This window comes from Tenrec ecaudatus, chromosome 4, assembly GCF_050624435.1.
Source record: "Tenrec ecaudatus isolate mTenEca1 chromosome 4, mTenEca1.hap1, whole genome shotgun sequence".
In the NCBI taxonomy this organism is placed as follows: Eukaryota; Metazoa; Chordata; class Mammalia; order Afrosoricida; family Tenrecidae; genus Tenrec; species Tenrec ecaudatus.
Genome location: NC_134533.1, coordinates 15,539,870 through 15,556,782, shown reverse-complemented (window position 1 = coordinate 15,556,782; position 16,913 = coordinate 15,539,870). Strand labels below are relative to the sequence as shown.

The 16,913-nt window shown below is 41.3% G+C and overlaps 1 protein-coding gene across 1 annotated transcript; it reads right to left on the bottom strand.

The window, feature by feature from the left end:
- Positions 1 to 1,083: 1,083 nt before the first annotated feature.
- Positions 1,084 to 13,911, bottom strand: LOC142446309 (glycine N-phenylacetyltransferase-like). Its single transcript, XM_075548074.1, has 5 exons — positions 13,840 to 13,911; positions 11,748 to 11,855; positions 8,017 to 8,143; positions 5,188 to 5,359; positions 1,084 to 1,486 (listed from the first exon to the last, which is right to left on the bottom strand). The coding sequence occupies exons 1-5, from the start codon at positions 13,891 to 13,893 to the stop codon at positions 1,084 to 1,086; spliced, it is 864 nt and encodes a 287-aa protein (XP_075404189.1). The 5' UTR covers positions 13,894 to 13,911.
- Between the last annotated feature and the right edge of the window lie 3,002 nt (positions 13,912 to 16,913).

Sequence of the window (16,913 nt, the reverse complement as noted above, 5' to 3'; positions counted from 1 at the left end):
CCATAATATCAATGATGTTGTGTAATCATTTCCCCTAAAAAAAGCCTGGTTGTTGACTAAGTGGATCTCGACCCATGGTGACCCATGCTTCACAGAGCAGACCTGCTGCATAGGGTTTTCCTGGCAGTAGGTTTACTTAATTGGTTTCCCAGAGCTTTCTCCTGTGGAGCTCCTTGGTGTGTACAAACTGCCTAGGATAGGGAATGCTCATAGTTTTAAACATGCATCACCAATAGTCATTGCCAATTTGCCACCACCCGAAACAACTCAATTGTTTATTCTTTCTCCCTCCATAGGTCCCTGGTAACCACTATCAAATTCAGAGCATTATATATTTGCCTATTCAGAGCCCAGGAGGCAGTCGTTCAAATAGCACAAGGAAATATGGAATTGTTTAAAATCATCATAGCAGCAGTGGAGAAATCAAAGGATATATCATATTAGGCAAATCTGCATAAAACCTCTTTAAAACATTCCAGAATGAAGATATCAAACCACTCATTGTGCCTGATCCAAGCTTGGGTAATTTCAATTGGTTCATTTGCATTTGAAATCCAGACCATGAATAAGGTAGACCACGAAGAATGGATGCATGTGAATTATGGTATTGGCAAAGAATATTGAATATATCATGTTCTGCCAGAATAACCACACAAAAAATGTCTTGGAAGAAGTATAGCCAGGATGCTCCTTAGATACTGGAATAGTGAGACACTCACATATTTTGGACAAAGTATCAGGAGACATCAGTACGCGAAAGAAAATGTCACTCTTGCTAAAGTAAAAAGTCAGCAAAAAAAAAAAAGAAAGAAAAAAGGGAAGATACTCAAGAATGCAGTGACTGCAATTGTGGCTCTTAAATGTGAAGCTAGCCCAGGCTCATCAGGGCGTAATTCTGTTGTACGTAGCCATCATTCTGTTGCTATGAGTCAGAATCAACTTGCCAACAACAAAACATTTTATTATATGAATATATTACTGCCACCAAAGGGAATCCTCCAGCTTAACCTCTTATTACAATGTTTTCTTTCTCTCCAGGCACACCCTCAGGTCCCTTTACACGGACTGCTCTCAGGGCCAGAGTCACAGAGGCACACAGTTCCACTGGCTCCAGTCACAGGGCAGGCGGACAAGCTGAAGACTTTCATTCATTTTCTGTACAAATTTGTTGGCTCTGTCCGTATGGTTATACACGGGGAAGCCAAGTTTGTTCACAGCCTGCATATGGGAATAGAGAAGATGGGATATGAGGCCCTGTGCCCGGTACTTGGGGACAGTAGCTCCCATTCTCACCTCTCCAGTCTGGTCCATCAAGGACCAGCTCACAGGGGTCCCCTCAGGCCCCAGCAGACACAAGGTGGGGAAGGTCTGGATGCAGCGCTCAATGAATCTCTGGCTCCTCTCATTGCCACCGAAATGCCAGAATTCATTCACCAAGGCAGCGTGGGTGACGTCCAGGGACGAGAGTTTAAACAGCTCTTCATTACTGTAAGGAGGGTCAAGGGAAAGGAACAGGTCAGAATGCCATGCCTACTGTGAAGTATTATGTTTGTTTTTCCTAAATTGACTTGAGAGGCAGAAAAGGCGCACAGGCTGCTCATGCTCAAGTCCATGATCTGATTACAGGTGTGACCTTGTGCGGTGACTTAATATCTCACTGCCTCCATTTCTTTCTATATAAAACCAGGATAGTGTTGTATGAGCCCCCAATAAAATGATTTACAAAACAAAACCAACAAGGATATTAACAGCATCTCTCATAACAGACATAGGGAACCCAAGAGCAATTGTAGGACAAAGACTCAGAGCAGTGCTTCCCCAAAAGCCCCCCCCCCCAAACCAAACCAGTTTGTCATAAGATGTACTCCAGCTCATGGCCCGACCCCATGTGTGTCAAGGTAGAACTGTGCTTTGCAAGGTTTTCAATGGTTTAGATTTCAAAGTACATCACTAGCCTCTCTCCCTGCCCCCTGCCAATGTGCCTCTGAGGGTAAACAGATCACCAACCACTGGGTTAGCAGCCCAGTGCTTAACTATGTGTGCCACCCAGGGAACCACAAACAGTAAGGACTCTGTAATTGTGATCCTCCAATTAAGACTGGGCATGAGCGGTCATCTCTATTTTACAGGTAGGAAAGTGAACAACCAGAAAACTAACAAGCATCCCAAAGCACATACTGTGATTTTTATTGTCTATTACCCGGGTGATATATTGGTTATGCATTGGGCTACTAACTGCAAGGTCAGAAGTTCAAAATCACCAGCCTCTTCTGGGCTAAAGGATGACCCTTTTTACTCTCACAGTTACAGTCTTTGAAACTCACAGGGGTAGTTCTACCCTGTCCTATAAGGTTTCTAGGAGTTGACTACAACTTGATGGCAGTGAGCATTTAAACAACTTTTCATTGTGAAGTTAATTCTACTTCATATTGTCCCATATGACAGAACTGCCCTATAGGGCTTCATAGGCTGCAGTCTTTACAAGAGTAGATGGCAGATTTTTCCCCCCTGGAAACCACATGTACGTTAGAACTGCCATTCTTTCTGTTAGCATCTAATAGCTGCCATTGTTCCACTAGGGCTTCTAAGCCACATGCTGTTGTTAGGTGTCATTGAGTCAGTTGTGACCCACATCCACCCTATGCACAACACAAGAAAACACTGCAAAGTCACGTGCCATCTTCACAATTGTTCCTTTGCCTCAGCCCATAGTGACAGCCACTCTGTCAATCCATCTCATGGAGGGACATCCTCATTCAAGGACTGGCCTCTGTGGATATGCCCAATGTATGCAAGACTACGTCTTTTCATCCTCGCCTCCAAGAAGTACGCTGGTACACATCTTCCAAGACACATGGGTTTGTCATTTTAGCCGTTCATGGTACTGCCAATATTCTTTCCCAGCACCACAATTCAAATGTGTCTGCTCTTCTAGAGTCTTCCTTACACAATGTCCAACTTTTACATGCATACGAGGCAATTGAAAATGCCAGGGCTTGGGTCAGGCACACCTTAGTCTTTAAAGTAACACCCTTGCTTTTCAAAACTCTAAAAAAGGTTTTGGCACAAGATTTACCTAATGAAATTTGTTTTTTCATTTCTTGACTGCTGCTTTCAATAGCATTGATTATGGATCTAAGCAAGACAAAATCATTCAAAACATCAACCTTATTTCCTTTACATTGAGTTGTAATCCATACTAATGGATGCAAACCTTGATCTTCATCAGAAAGTGCTTCAGGTTCTCTTCACTTTCTGCAAGCAAGGTTGTGTCATCTGCATATCTCAAGTTGTTAATAAGTCTTCCTCCAATCCTGAGGCCAAATTTTTCTTCATAGAATCCAGGTTCTCTGATTTTTTCAGCGTACAGATTGAATAAGTGTGGTGAGAAGTTACCACCCTTGACACACACCTCTGCAGGTTTTGAACGATGCAGCATCCCCTTGTTCTGTTTGCACAACTGCCTCTTGAATCATGTCAGAAATTCCCATTCTTGTCAAGATTATCCATTGTTTATTATGGTCCACGCAATCAAATGCTTTGGCATAATCAGTAAAATATCTTTCTGTTTCCACTTTCAGTCAAGATCCATCAAGCATTAACAAGTATATCCCTTGTTCCACATCCTCTTTTGAATCTGGCCTGAACCTCAAGTTCCCTGTGAGTATATGGCTGTAGCTATTGTTGGATGATTTTCAGCTAGACTTTACTTGCATGCTCTACCAGTGACCTTGTTCCTTAGTTTCAGCATTTTCAACCTTGGGTCACCTTTCTTTGGAATGGGCACAAAAATGGATCTTCCCGGATCAGTTGACCAACAGCTGTTTCCCAAATACCTGGCATAGACAAGTGAGTGCTTCCAGTGCTTCATTAGTGTGTTGTACCATTTCAGTTGTTATTCCATCTGTTTCTGCAGCCTTGACTTTGGATAATACTTTTTGGGTTCCCAAATTAATTTGGGTACTTTCCCATTTTCAGGGGGAAAGAAAATTAGGCACTGTGCCCCTGGCAGCTAAAAATTTTTTTCTTCCTATATTATTCTGCATGCACTCTAGATCATTACCGTGCTGCCATGGAATGGCATCACCCACTTTGGGAAACAATGATCTAGACTTAACCTCCATTTATGCTAATAACTCTCCACCTGAACTTGAACAAGCAGCATTATCACCTGCACCTCCTTTATGCCAGGATAATGGGAATAATATCTTCTACGCTATTTTACAGGCGAGCAAAATAACCTAGTGAGATTATAGCTGCATAGTGTTGTTCATGCTGAAAATATATAAGAGAATAAAGCTCTTCCAAGCATATGTCTGAGAGGGTCCTGGGATTGAACACATCTAAATCAAATGCCACCACCAATTCTTAGTTTTATGAAGCATTATGATGGAAGTCAATTAAGGACATTGGGATCTGTACAAATGAATTAAAATCTCAGTTGGAAACCTTTTGTTCTGTGAAGTGAATTCACTCAGCACAATCTCATTAAACACTTGCTATGTGCTGGACAAACTATTGTAGCCATTGAGGATAAAGCAATAGATCAGTATATTGGGGATCTATCAACAAGTAGAGGTTTTCTCCTAACATGGGTTTGCAATATCCAAGAGAAGATTACAAACAGCACAGAAGTAGATAAATATAGAAATCATTGGTGTCTGATCATGATAAATGCCATTAAGGAAATAAAACTGGGTCAGGTAATCAAGAGTTCTGGAAAGTGGTACCTTCACAGAGTGTGCTTTAAGAAGACATGTTGAAGAACGTTATGGGAAAGTCTGAACAGCAAGGGTCCATTGAGTTTCTATCAGCAACAAGCATCACAGCCCAGAGAGCAAATGCTGTTTGAAAGCCTTAAGGCATGATAGAGTTTCAGGGGGATCTAGTAACAGAAGGTAGAGCTTTCGGAGGGCGTGAGAAAGGCAGATTAGAGGAGGTCCAGTGGTGCTGGGTCTCTAGTCATGATGGGTTCTCAAAGCAAGGAGTCGGGATGTTATAGAAGGGGAGTCGAGAGGCAGGGGGTTTTATAAGCAGGTCAACAAGAAAATCCACATCAGGCACTGCAGAGACCACCACGTTCCCTGTGCGGAGCATGAGTTGTAGGGAGACCAGAGTCAAAGCCTGATAAGAAGTGGAGAGACTGCTTTTTTTGTGAGAGATCCACATGCCTTTGATCATACTCACATGGACTTGGCTCTTCTCATCTCTGGAGCTAAGTTTTTTGCCTGGAGCAGCGAGGGAACCAAGGTCTTCACGCTTTCAGGCATCATGTAAAGAAGGCATTGTGTTCTCTTGACCTTAACGGATTTAGTGGATGCAAGATTTTGTATCACTTCATCCAGACTGGACTGGGAACCTAGAAAGCATGCAAGGGAAGAGAGCTGTGATTGTCCATTCTCTCGTAAGGTATGCCACAGAAGCCTATAGAATTTGGAGTCAGAAATCTTGCCTCCAATGTGGCAAGTGCTGTTAACTTTGTGACCTTGGCTGAGTTACTGTACACTGAGCACGTTTTCTCTTCTGGAAACACCAAGATAACAATGGAAAGCTTCACAAAATTTTTGTAAAATCAAGAGAAACAAGCTATTTTTTTTTTAAATAGCTGGATGAACTATGTGGAGGAAAAACAATGGGACCGACAGTTCTGGGGGGACTTGGGGTGGGGGAGGGTATGGGGGGTAAGGTAGTGGAGTTAACAAACACAGGGACAAGGGAACAACATGGAACCAAAATGGTAGTGAGGGGGGAGTGGCAAGCCTGGTGGGGAATGATCAAGGGTAAGGTTGTGTAGAGAAGAGGTATAGCTGTAGCCTAGGTGGGGACGGAGCATGGTAGTGGGGCAGGAGGAAAGTCAAGGGAGATGGAGGAAGGAGCTGGGATTCAAGGGGAATTTATGGAGGTCTAGACAAAGACATGTACATGCAAATATATATAGGAGGATGGGGAAATAGATCTATGTGTCTATATTTATAGGTTTAGTATTAAGGTGGTGGAAGGACCTAGGGCTTCTACTCAAGCACTCCCTCAATGCATGAATACTTTTATTAAATTTGCACTCTGTGATGCTCACTCTCCCGACACAACTGTTGAAGCCAAAGCGGGTGAACAAGTAAATGTGGTGAAGAAAGCTGATGGTGCCCGGCTATCAAAAGAGATAGTGACTGGGGTCTTAAAGGCTTGAAGATAAACAAGCAGCCATCTAGCTCAGAAGCAACAAAGCACCCATGGAAGAACACACCAACCTGTGTGACCGCGTGGTCCCAAAGGGATCAGTTACCAGGCATCAAAGAACAAAAAATCATATCATTGGCTGCACATCTCCATGATACGATCGCCGAAGACAAACGGATGCATAAGCAAATGTGGCGAAGAAAGCTGATGGTGCCTAGCTATCGAAGGAGATAGTGTCTGGGGTCTTAAAGGCTTGAAGGTGAACAAGCGGCCATCTAGCTCAGAAGCAATAAAGCCCACATGGAAGAAGCACACCAGCTGGTGCGATCACGAGGTGCCAAAGGTACCAGGGATAAGGTATCATGCAAAAAAAAGAATATATATATATATATTCCATAGTGAATGAAGGGGGAAGTGCAGAGTGGAGACCCGAGGCCCAAGTGTCGACCACTGGAGATCCCCTCACAGAGGGGTTTAGGTTAGGAGATGGGTCAATCAGGGTACGATGTAGAACTGATGAAGAACACAGCTTTCCCCCAGATCCTGGATGCTTCCTCCCACCAACTACCATTATCCGAATTCTACCTTGCAGGACGGGATAGGGCAGAGATTGTACACTGGTGCATATGGGAGCTGGAGGCACAGGGAATCCAAGGTAGATGATACCTTCACGACCAGGGGTGTGAGGGGCGAGGCTGTGAGAGTAGAGGGTGAGTGGGTTGGAAAGGGGGAAATGATTAAAAGGATCCACATGTGACCTCCTTTCTGGGAGATGGACGGCAGAGAAGGGGGTGGGGGGAAGGCAGACTCTGGATAGGGCAAGATATGACAAAATAACAATCTGTGTATTATCGAGGGCTCATGAGGGAGGGGGGAGCAGGGAGGGAGGGGGAAAAAAAGAGGTCCTGATGCAGAGGGCTTAAGTGGAGATCAAATGCTTTAAGAGTGATTAGGGTAAAGAATGCACAGATGTGCTTTATACAATTGATGTATGTATATGCATGGATTGTGATAAGAGTTGTATGAGCCCCTAATAAAATGTTAAAATAAATAAATAAAATGTTGAAAAGCAAAAAAAAAAATAGCATCCAACTTTATACACCATTATCATCTCCTTTAATCCATCTGTATAGGGGCCCATATTTTCAAGATTCTCACATTTATAGAGGAGGAAAAAAGGTACATGTAAGACACTTGTTGAAGATCACACAAGAAAGGAGCAGGGTAAGGGGGCCACTGTGGGGAGCTGGACTCTGCGGGCATGTTTGTAGCCCAGCAGTCATCTTTGCTGGCATCGAATCGCTTTGTGCCACAGTTGCTAACACTTTTACTCCAGGCACAGGAGGCCAACAGGGAATCTCTTCTTCCACATGCAATCCCCCAAAGAGATCTGGGATGTCTGTGTAAATTACATCATGAGCCTGCAGCTACCAAGAAAGTATACAGCTCACAGTTTCTTTCATCAGCCCCTTAATTAACAGACATTACGTTATCAACTGAGGAGGTAGTGATGGATGATTCAAGAAATGGATATCAGTCTGAGTGAGGATTTGATGGAAGGAGGAAACCCTTTTAGGGCTGCAGGTCATGACCTCTGTGGGGTTTAAATGACCCCTTCACAGGGGTCACCCACTTCATAACAATAGCAACATTCCAGTTATGAAGTAGCAATGAAAATAATTTTATGTTTGGGGTTCACCACAACATGAGAAACTGTATGAAAAGGTCACGGCACTAGGAAGGTTGAGAACCTCTGTTTTAGGGGTTGGTGGTTGGGTTAAAAGGGACCCTACAGATGCAAACACGAGGCCCAGCAGCCAACACACATCTCAGTCTCCTTACTTTGAATCTGCAAATGCTGTTTCCAGTTGATGACTTCTGAAATGCCAAGGAATTCCTGGCAGTTCTTGGGATCCTTGGAATAGATTTGGTAAGTGTTGGTGTAGTGATCAAAGTTATCTGTCATGTCCTGTTTTGTTGGACAAAAGGAAATAAATAAAATGTTTATACCCAATAATTGAAATACTAGTGTTTAGTATTCAATTATACAGTCTGATTTCACACACTCAATTTTGATTATTTTACTACATCCTCATTATGTCTATCCTTTTTCCTGCATAAGATTAAGGGAGGGCTGCAGTTGATTTTTTATTACAAATAAGATTTGTTGAACAAGATACTTAGATATTACATTTAATTTCCAATCAACCAAAGACATACTGGTTTATAAAGCTTTAATTACAATACCATGATCCTAAAGGTAGTAGAAAATTATTGATTAGGAAATTTTGGTTACAAGAGTAAATCTTACTCTGTTTCAGAGTTTGGAAAATGAATTAGGAACCAATGAACTGAAATTCATCCAGCTAATGTTTTAGTAAATCTTAATACATCTGTGATGAAACTGAATGAAAAGAAGACTTGTGTTCAAATGAAAAATGACAACACCGTGTTGATTTGTTTCATTTGACATTCCCAGCAAAATCAAAAGTCAGACTTATTCCAAAGGACCATTTCAAAGTTGCCACGCCAGAGCTAGAATTATTTGAAGAAGGAAAGCACCAGGGAGCAGCTATTCAATAAAATGTTATTATGACTAGAATAATTTAGTAAAGAAATGCACTCATAACTCAGCAATGACAACAATGATAATCTCTATTTGAAAAATTAGATTTACAGCTAGTTAAATTTTAGCTTTTAACGAGTACATAAATTTTCTATTCTGATTATTCTTTCTTTAAAAACAATATTCTGATTTATTTTTAACAACATATCAAAATGGTACTATACATGTTTGCATGCATAGATTTTTACTTTACATCTTGTATTTCAAATATACTAATGATTTAATTTAGGTGATTTAAAAAACCTTGGTCCTGAACATATGGTCCAAACACAATGCAAGCATTGTGGTTTGCACTTTACCTTTTCTTTAATACTTTGTTTCACACTTTTAGGCATTTTGTGTTTTATTCCTCTGCTAAGGATCTACTTTCTGCCATTGTAAGCCTTTTAAAAGTCAATTTATCATCAAATTCCAGTTTTGATAAAACATCTACCAGGAAGACTTTCAGGTATTTTTTTCTGCATCTTCCAAAGTCTGTAGTTTTGCATATTTCCTTGGCAGCGACCCTTGTGTGTCTTCTATGTTCTTAGGTTCTTGCACACTTTCCCACCGTACTATACTCAGTGTGCTTATTTCTGTGTTTCCCTAGGCTGAGTTTCTTGAGGATTAACACACTCACAGCGATTTCTATGCTTCTCAAGGCACAATATTGTCAAGCACAAGAATCAATTTCGTTTTATCACTCTAGATATTCATCTAAAATGCAGGTAGAAATTCTATCTTCTTAATTCCGTTCGTCATAGTCATCCAAACTCAGTGGGTGGTTTCACACCTTCAGATACTTGCTCTTTTAATACATGTATAAATACTTAATAAACAGTTTTATTGACATATAATTCATGTACCTATAATTGTTTAAATATAAAAAATTGGGGTTTCATCTCCACATTCAATTTTAGATTTTTCTTTTCATTTTTGTACTCATTATCATTAACTCTCTATTATGCCCCCCAACCTCTTCTCCCTTAACTCTATGGAACTATTAATCTAATTACTGCTGCTATAGATTTACCTATCCTGGATTCCATGTAAAAGATCATACAAACACCACCCACAACAACAAAATAAAACACAGGAAAACGTCAATCTAAGAGAAAGTAAAAGGCAATAGAAACTAAAATAACTTTAAAAATGGGTCAAAATTGAAAATAATAATATGTTAACTATAGAACTAAATTCTAATATTTCCAGTGAAATTTTTTTTCTAATGTTTTCATGCATGTTTCATTGGGTTTTTCCTGGGCTAATTCTTATCGTTCACATTTTCTGTTCTGCATATCTCACAGCATGTTGTAACTTATTTGCATATTTTCTTTAGGCTCTCAACTTTTAAGAAACTTTCGCACTGTGACTTGGTCCAAGGTTAACAGAACAAATCAGATTTCCATTCGTTAGTACATGCACATTTTGTTTCATATCATTGATTGAATTCCCCACTTCTCTCATTGCCTTGCACTGTTTCGCATTTCATTCCCTACTTTGCAACCCATTCCTGCCTTCTGGACTTTATTATTTGGCAAATGCTGTTCTTTTTGTCTCAAATGGTTGGTGATTCTGAAGAGTGTGTTACCCTCTAATGTTATTATTCAGTGTATTGACTGTCGATAGTTAGGCTGAAATGGAATCATGGGGATTAATTCAGCTCCAGAACTGAAGGGTGGCCAAGAATTATAGTCTGGGGGTTCCACAGCCTCAATCTAACCCCAAAGCCCTGTAACTTTATGATTCTGGGGTTTGTTCCCCATGTTTCTCCCAGGATATCCAGGGCCACCTAATGTGATCCCTTCCAGAGCTGTTGACTGTAGTAGCCAGCGATCTTCTAGTTCTGGGCCCAGGACCTTAGAAGCTGATGCTCATGTGCTCCATTCGTCTATTAGACTATTTGTTTCCACTTGTCTTCAATTTCCTTCACTTTTCTGTGCTCCAGAATGGGACAGACTAATAATGGCTCTTTAGTTGGCACTCATGAGCTCTTTAATGTACTTCTTGCCATCTCTCCATTCAAAAATAAATGTTTTATTTTTCTCTTTCCAAAGGGTGATTTATCCACAAAGCCGGGGGTGGGGGCAGGATCAGCATAAACTAAAAATGAAAAAAAAAAAAAAAGGAACAAGAGAGCAAAGCAATAGACTAATAGCAGCCAGGCCGGCACCCGCCCTCTGCCTGGAGAGGGTTCCAGGCCCACCTAAGGAGTCAATGAGGGCAGAGTTGGCCACCACCAGTTGCTATTCTCAAAGCGGTAACATTGCCTTGGTGACTTAGGTTATGCCAAGTGACATGATGTCCCCTGAGCCTATGGTCCTGAGCAGCCAGGCCCACTGTCTCAGTCCCTGAAGGTATTGCCTCTTGCTAAGAAGTTTTCCTAACTCTGTCTCCTGTGTGTCCTCGTACATTCTTGGATATGTTGGCACTGCAGGTAAATGCACATGTAGAAATATCTTTGGTCAAATCTGTAGATGTTCATGAATCCCATTCTCCTCCCCGCACCTGTTCAGCTTGATTATGTATCTATGTATACGCTCACAGATTATTGTGTCTGCAGGCTTGTATACATAAGAGTAGTTACTGCTGTTGCTTTTAAGTCTTTATACCTCCTTTGCCACTTATATTCCTCTTAGTGTATACTGCCTTCTCGTTCACTGGAGACCCTAAATTATCCTCTCTTCCTTTACTTCCCTACCTGATAACCATCAGGTAATGGCTGTTTTTTTTCTTTTGGTGTGAAAATATGTTCCTGCCTTTTTATAATATTTCTTTTCATATCATATTTCTCTTCTGTGTTTGACTTATTTCCCTGAACATAAAGAACTTCTTGAAGAGCAACGTGTGTTTCCCTATCTCCCTAATTAATCCCAATAGCCCCTGGGTCTGTCATATTCCCAGGTACATGCTACCACACAACAAATGGAAACATAGAAGCACATTTATTCCACATCTAGGATCTTACCTGTTCTTCCGGGCGGACAACCACTGCATTATAATCTGGCCATTTGTCCACTAGTGCCTTTAGCTTAAAAGGGTTTCCCTGGTTCATGTGGAATATGGTCCCGTAAACCTGCAGCACCCCAAAAAGTGTTTGATCAGAACAAGGTTTATTTATAGGAAACCAGGGAAGATACTCTCTCAGCCAAGTAGTTTAAACAGTATTCAGGTTCTACTTTATTACCTCAGGTAGAAATAGACATTTGGGCCAAACCAGGATAATGTTACAAAAGTATTTCTAAATTTTCAGATAGATAATGAATGTAAGTAAATTTCACTCTCACTTTGTAGGGTTTAATGTTATATCTTTCTCTTGCTTACCATTTATGTATACAATGCAAATATTTTTTAAATAATGAAATTACTTAATAGATTCTATTTTATTTATTTATTAAAACATCTTTTTATTGGGGCTCATACAACTCTTATCACTGTCCATACAGACATCAATTGAGTAAAGCACCTTATATATTCGTTGCCCTTGTCATTCTCAAAATTCTCAAATTTTCACCTTCCACTTTGGTTCCTGGAATCAGCTCATTTTCCTTTTCCCCCCCTTCCTCTCCCTCCCTGCTGCCCCCTCCTCCATGAATCCTTTATAGTTTACAAATTATTATTTTAACTTATCTTATACTGCCTGGCTACTTCCCTTACCCACCTTCCCATTGTCCATCCCTCAGAGAGGAATATACTCCACTCCGTTCTTCCTCCTTCCTTTGCTTCAGCTTCCTTCTATTTTAAAGAAGCTCTCATGGAATAGTGAGGAAAGCACTGAGCTGCCCACTGAAAGGTCAGTGGTTCAACCTCACCAGCTGCTCCTTGGCAGAAAGATGAAGCAGTCTGCTTCCTTAGATATTACAGTCTTGAAATCCCCACAGAACAATATAATTCCCTCCCATAGTGTCTCTCTGAGTCCAAATAGGCTCAATGAGAGTGGGCTATACTATTTTAACATGTTTTTCCCAAACACACTATGTACAAGGCATTTTGAAATTTTAATTAACATTAACCTACACAATAATTTGTAATGATTAAATGACCCTTATTATACAGAAGGATTTTGTATAGTAAGAAATTCACTGTTGTTGCTGTTGTTAGGTGCTGTCTGTACAACAGAACTAAATATTGTCTGGTCCTGGACCATCTTACTATCATTATTTTCAATCCCGTGATTACAACCACAGTGTCAGACAGCCGCTTGATAGTCTTCCTCTTTTGGGCTCACCTTCCACATTACCAAGTCTCTCACTGCCATCAATTCAATGTCAACTCAAGGAGACCCAATAGGACAAGGTAGAACTGCCCCCATGAGTTTCTGAGAGTGTAACTCTTTATGGGAGTAGAAAGCCCTGTCTTTCTCCCACAGAGCAACTAGTGGTTTCAAAGAGTTGACCTCGAAGTTAGCAGCCACTTCATTACCAGGGCTCCTTTGACATGATCTGGTCTTTCTGATAACAGGTCCAAAGTAGGTAAGATGACATTTTACCATCCTTTCCTCCCAAAAGGCTTACTGGTTATGCATTGGCCTGCCGTCTGCCTGGCAGCCACTTCAAAACCACCAACAGTTCTGCAGGAGAAAGACTGGGCTTTCTACTTCAGTAAACAGTTACACTCTTGGAATCCCACAGGGACTTGCTATGAGTCAGCATTGATCCCATGGCAGTGAGTTAAAGGAGGCCTGGGCCTTGCTCTTGCCACATGGGAGGTGATCTTGAAATCCTTAGAACTGATAGGAGCGTGTCTTTATGTTAGTATGTGTGTTAGATAACATTGCGTAGTCTAACATGGTTTAGGGTAGGGACAGTCTATACCAGAAAGAAACAAGGCAATTTAGGGTGAAGGATTTGAGTGATAGATCTCAGATGACTTGGAGATTGGTATTAATTGCAGAGTCAAACAGTCAGTCATGTCTATATAAAGGAACTCCCAAATAATCAGGATTTCAAGGCTTAGGGTTTCCCTGTTTGACCATATTTTCCACCACCAGGGCTCCTTCCCCTCCCACCAGAAGCCACGGTCCCCGTCTCTCCTCTTTCCCACAGAGTTTCCCTTCTCACCTTCAAGGCCTCAGGGAGGCTCACCCTCAATGAGTTCTCTAAGAGCTGTAGCATCTGTGAGCTCCGCACATGGAGGATGTTGGCAGACATCTTAACCTAGAACCAGAGCCAGGAAACACAAAGGAAGGAGTGCAGCTGCCGCCAGAGACACCCCTCCAGTTCTAGATAATGACCCGCTTCATCACCAGTCCCTCCTTGACGAACCCCCCTCATCAATCTTAAGAAAAGATGAGATTGGCAGTAAGCACAGATGTCTCCATAAATATCTTTGACATAAAAATGGATCATTTGCTTTTGTACTTAAATTTATTGAACAAGCACAGCATATATGCTATCTGTGTGTTGGACGTGGGTATTAATACCAGATAATTCCTTTGAATAAAAACCAGCTGAGAACCGAAGCACCTACTCCATGATCCATGCATGTATTCAGATAAAATATGCAGCACATTTCTGAAGGCTAAATGGACAGTCTAGGTAGAGGCGTCTCACAGGAAGGTTACAAGGACAAAGTGAAACTTGATGCCAGGTTATTGGGGATTTAATATTAATGTATAGCTTAGAAAAGAAACAACAACCACCTGTGCATTTGGGGAACCTTCTTCACATAGAAACTCGCACAAACAGGGAAGAATAGAAATGTGATGCTCACTGATTGCAGGTGAATGGAGCCCTGGTGGTGTAGTGGTGATCCCTTGAGCTGTGATCTGCCTGGTTCAAATCCACTAGCAGTCCTGAGGGAGAAAGCCTGGGCTTTGTACTCCCTACAACACTTGCCGTCTTGGAAACCCAGAGGGTAGCTATGAAGCAGCCCGGACTCCACGGCACTGGGAAATGCGGATGAAGAAGACTTGGTGACGTCATGGCGAAGCATGCAATTGTTAACCAAAGATGGCTGCTTAGAACCACCGAGCCACCCTGTCGGAGACAGACCTATCGGCTCCCATAGAGATTGCAGCCTAGGAAACCCGATGGGACAGTTCTAATCTGCCATATGGAGTTTCTATGGGTTGAGATTGGTTTAAAGGCACATGACAGCAATGACCAATGAAGCTGGCTAAAAACACACTCAAGAGAGCTGACACTTCAGGGGTCATCAGCATTGAAAAGGGCAAACTCTTCTGAAGCACATTTGGAAACCATTGACATTCCAGTATTTGTTATTTATTCGGAGAAACTATGTGAGAAAAATATCTTGTATTTAAAACTTTATAGCAACATTAGTTGATAGGGAAGCACTGGACACAATCCAAGTATTTCTAAATGAAGGTAATTTACAGAAATAAGGTCCATAGCTATACTACTACGTTAAGTTCTACTAACATGAAGGTGATGCTAACATGTGGGAGAGATTTCAAATGCAACTTACAAAACACAGAACCTGAAAACATTAAAAATATTACAGGTCAAGCCATTTTTGTGCACATATTTGAACAACATATATAAAGGACTAATGTAAAATTGCAAAAATATATAGCAGCATTAGAATTGGGATATTTAAAACTAAAGTTCTTTCTACATAGTTTTACATGAATAATCAACGTCAGTTCCTCTCCTAGAAGCTTTCTTTTCTGACTTTAAGCAGGGCACAGAATTTCCCTGGTCATTATTGTGTAAGGACCAAACTGTACCTTAGACTGTTACTGGATAATGAAATAAGATGATGCTTGTGTGGTCCATCTATACATTAAGTGCTAAATAAATGCCACCTGGAAGATGATACTCCATTTCAGAGACTGTTAGATGTTTCTCCTACCTGCCTACCACCAGTGACCTCCAAAGCCTCTCCATTATTTATGCAATCAAGTAAAAAACAACAAACTACCTTCCTTTATTTAATCAATAATATCTTACATACAGATGGAGCCTATGACCAAGCACAGAAGATGACCAAATCAGATGTCTCAAGTCGATTAGCTTTCATTTCCCCAAAGAGGATCCTCCCCATAACTTCCCTCAGACATTTCTCATGTGCACCCAACGAGAGCATTTTGATGAAACTGCCTCAGCGTGGAAGGAAAAGGAGAAGAGAGTCTTGGCTCGATGCTGCGTTGTGAGATTTTCCCCTCACCTGCAAAGATGTCCTCTTAGCAGAAAGGACAAGCAGCAGCAATCTATCCGAGAAGACGTTCCTCTCTGACCCCGTGGTGTACTCAGTTCTCAGCCAACTGAGTGTGGGATCAAGCTCCCCTTCTTACATCCCGATCAGGAAGTTGACTCTGTCATGTTGGGAAACAGAGCATGTGTCCACAGCGAATCTGTCTGGGACGGTCAAAAAGCCTGCTATTGGTTACTCAGCAACTCTGCCTTGTGAAACCTGCAGGGAAGGAGCTGGGAGGAGGATACCACTGTGGTAGCATTGCCCCTTTCCTCTCCTCCCCTTTCCTAGGTCCTGGCAATAGACTCCATCTAGAGCAGCTGTTCAGGTTTTTATGCAGAAAAGGAGAACAGTTTTCCCCTAACATCTAAGTAAAGAAAGCTATCTATTTGCTGAGACTAAAGGTTTGATACCACCACCCCTTTAAAATAAACTCAGAGAAGCCAAAGTAGGACAAACAGAACCAAACCACACCCGGAAGAAGTTTCTGGACTTAGACCATCACAGTCATAACAATAAAATAAAGGTGTGTACAAAGATAAATAAGCAATGTGATCAGGTATGAGAAGGCAAATGGAACTGCCCAAAGGAATAAAGGTTTGACAGAGGATATTTCTGCATATAAGGGAAGTGAAAAAAATCCTAGATCTTAAAAGAAATCATCTGGCAGTCCATGGTATAAATATTCATTGCCAACACCTTAATTTAAAGGCACCAATTCTTCTATCTTCCTTATTCATTGTCCAGTTTTTATATGTACATAACACCATTGAAAATACCATAGCTGGGTCAGATTCACCTTAGTCCTCAAAGTAACATCTTTGCTTTTTGACACTTTATCAGGACTGGTACACTAAATTGGGCAACTATTCACAGCTGGGCCAAGTCATACAGGGAGAAAGGCAGGTGCTAAAGAGAATCCTAGTGGCACAGTGGGCAACACACTGTTACCCACAATGCCCTCTGTTCTAACTCC

What these genes read in the sequence shown, in the direction of transcription:
- LOC142446309 (XM_075548074.1), bottom strand. Translation starts at nt 13,893, where the DNA reads ATGCTACAGCTCTTAGAGAACTCATTGAGGGTGAGCCTCCCTGAGGCC. An exon ending in TTGTCCGCCCGGAAGAACAG is followed by an intron (nt 8,144 to 11,747) that starts GTAAGATCCTAG and finishes CCAACAAAACAG; the next exon opens with GACATGACAGATAACTTTGA. An exon ending in ATGAGAAGAGCCAAGTCCAT is followed by an intron (nt 1,487 to 5,187) that starts GTGAGTATGATC and finishes CCCTCCTTACAG; the next exon opens with TAATGAAGAGCTGTTTAAAC.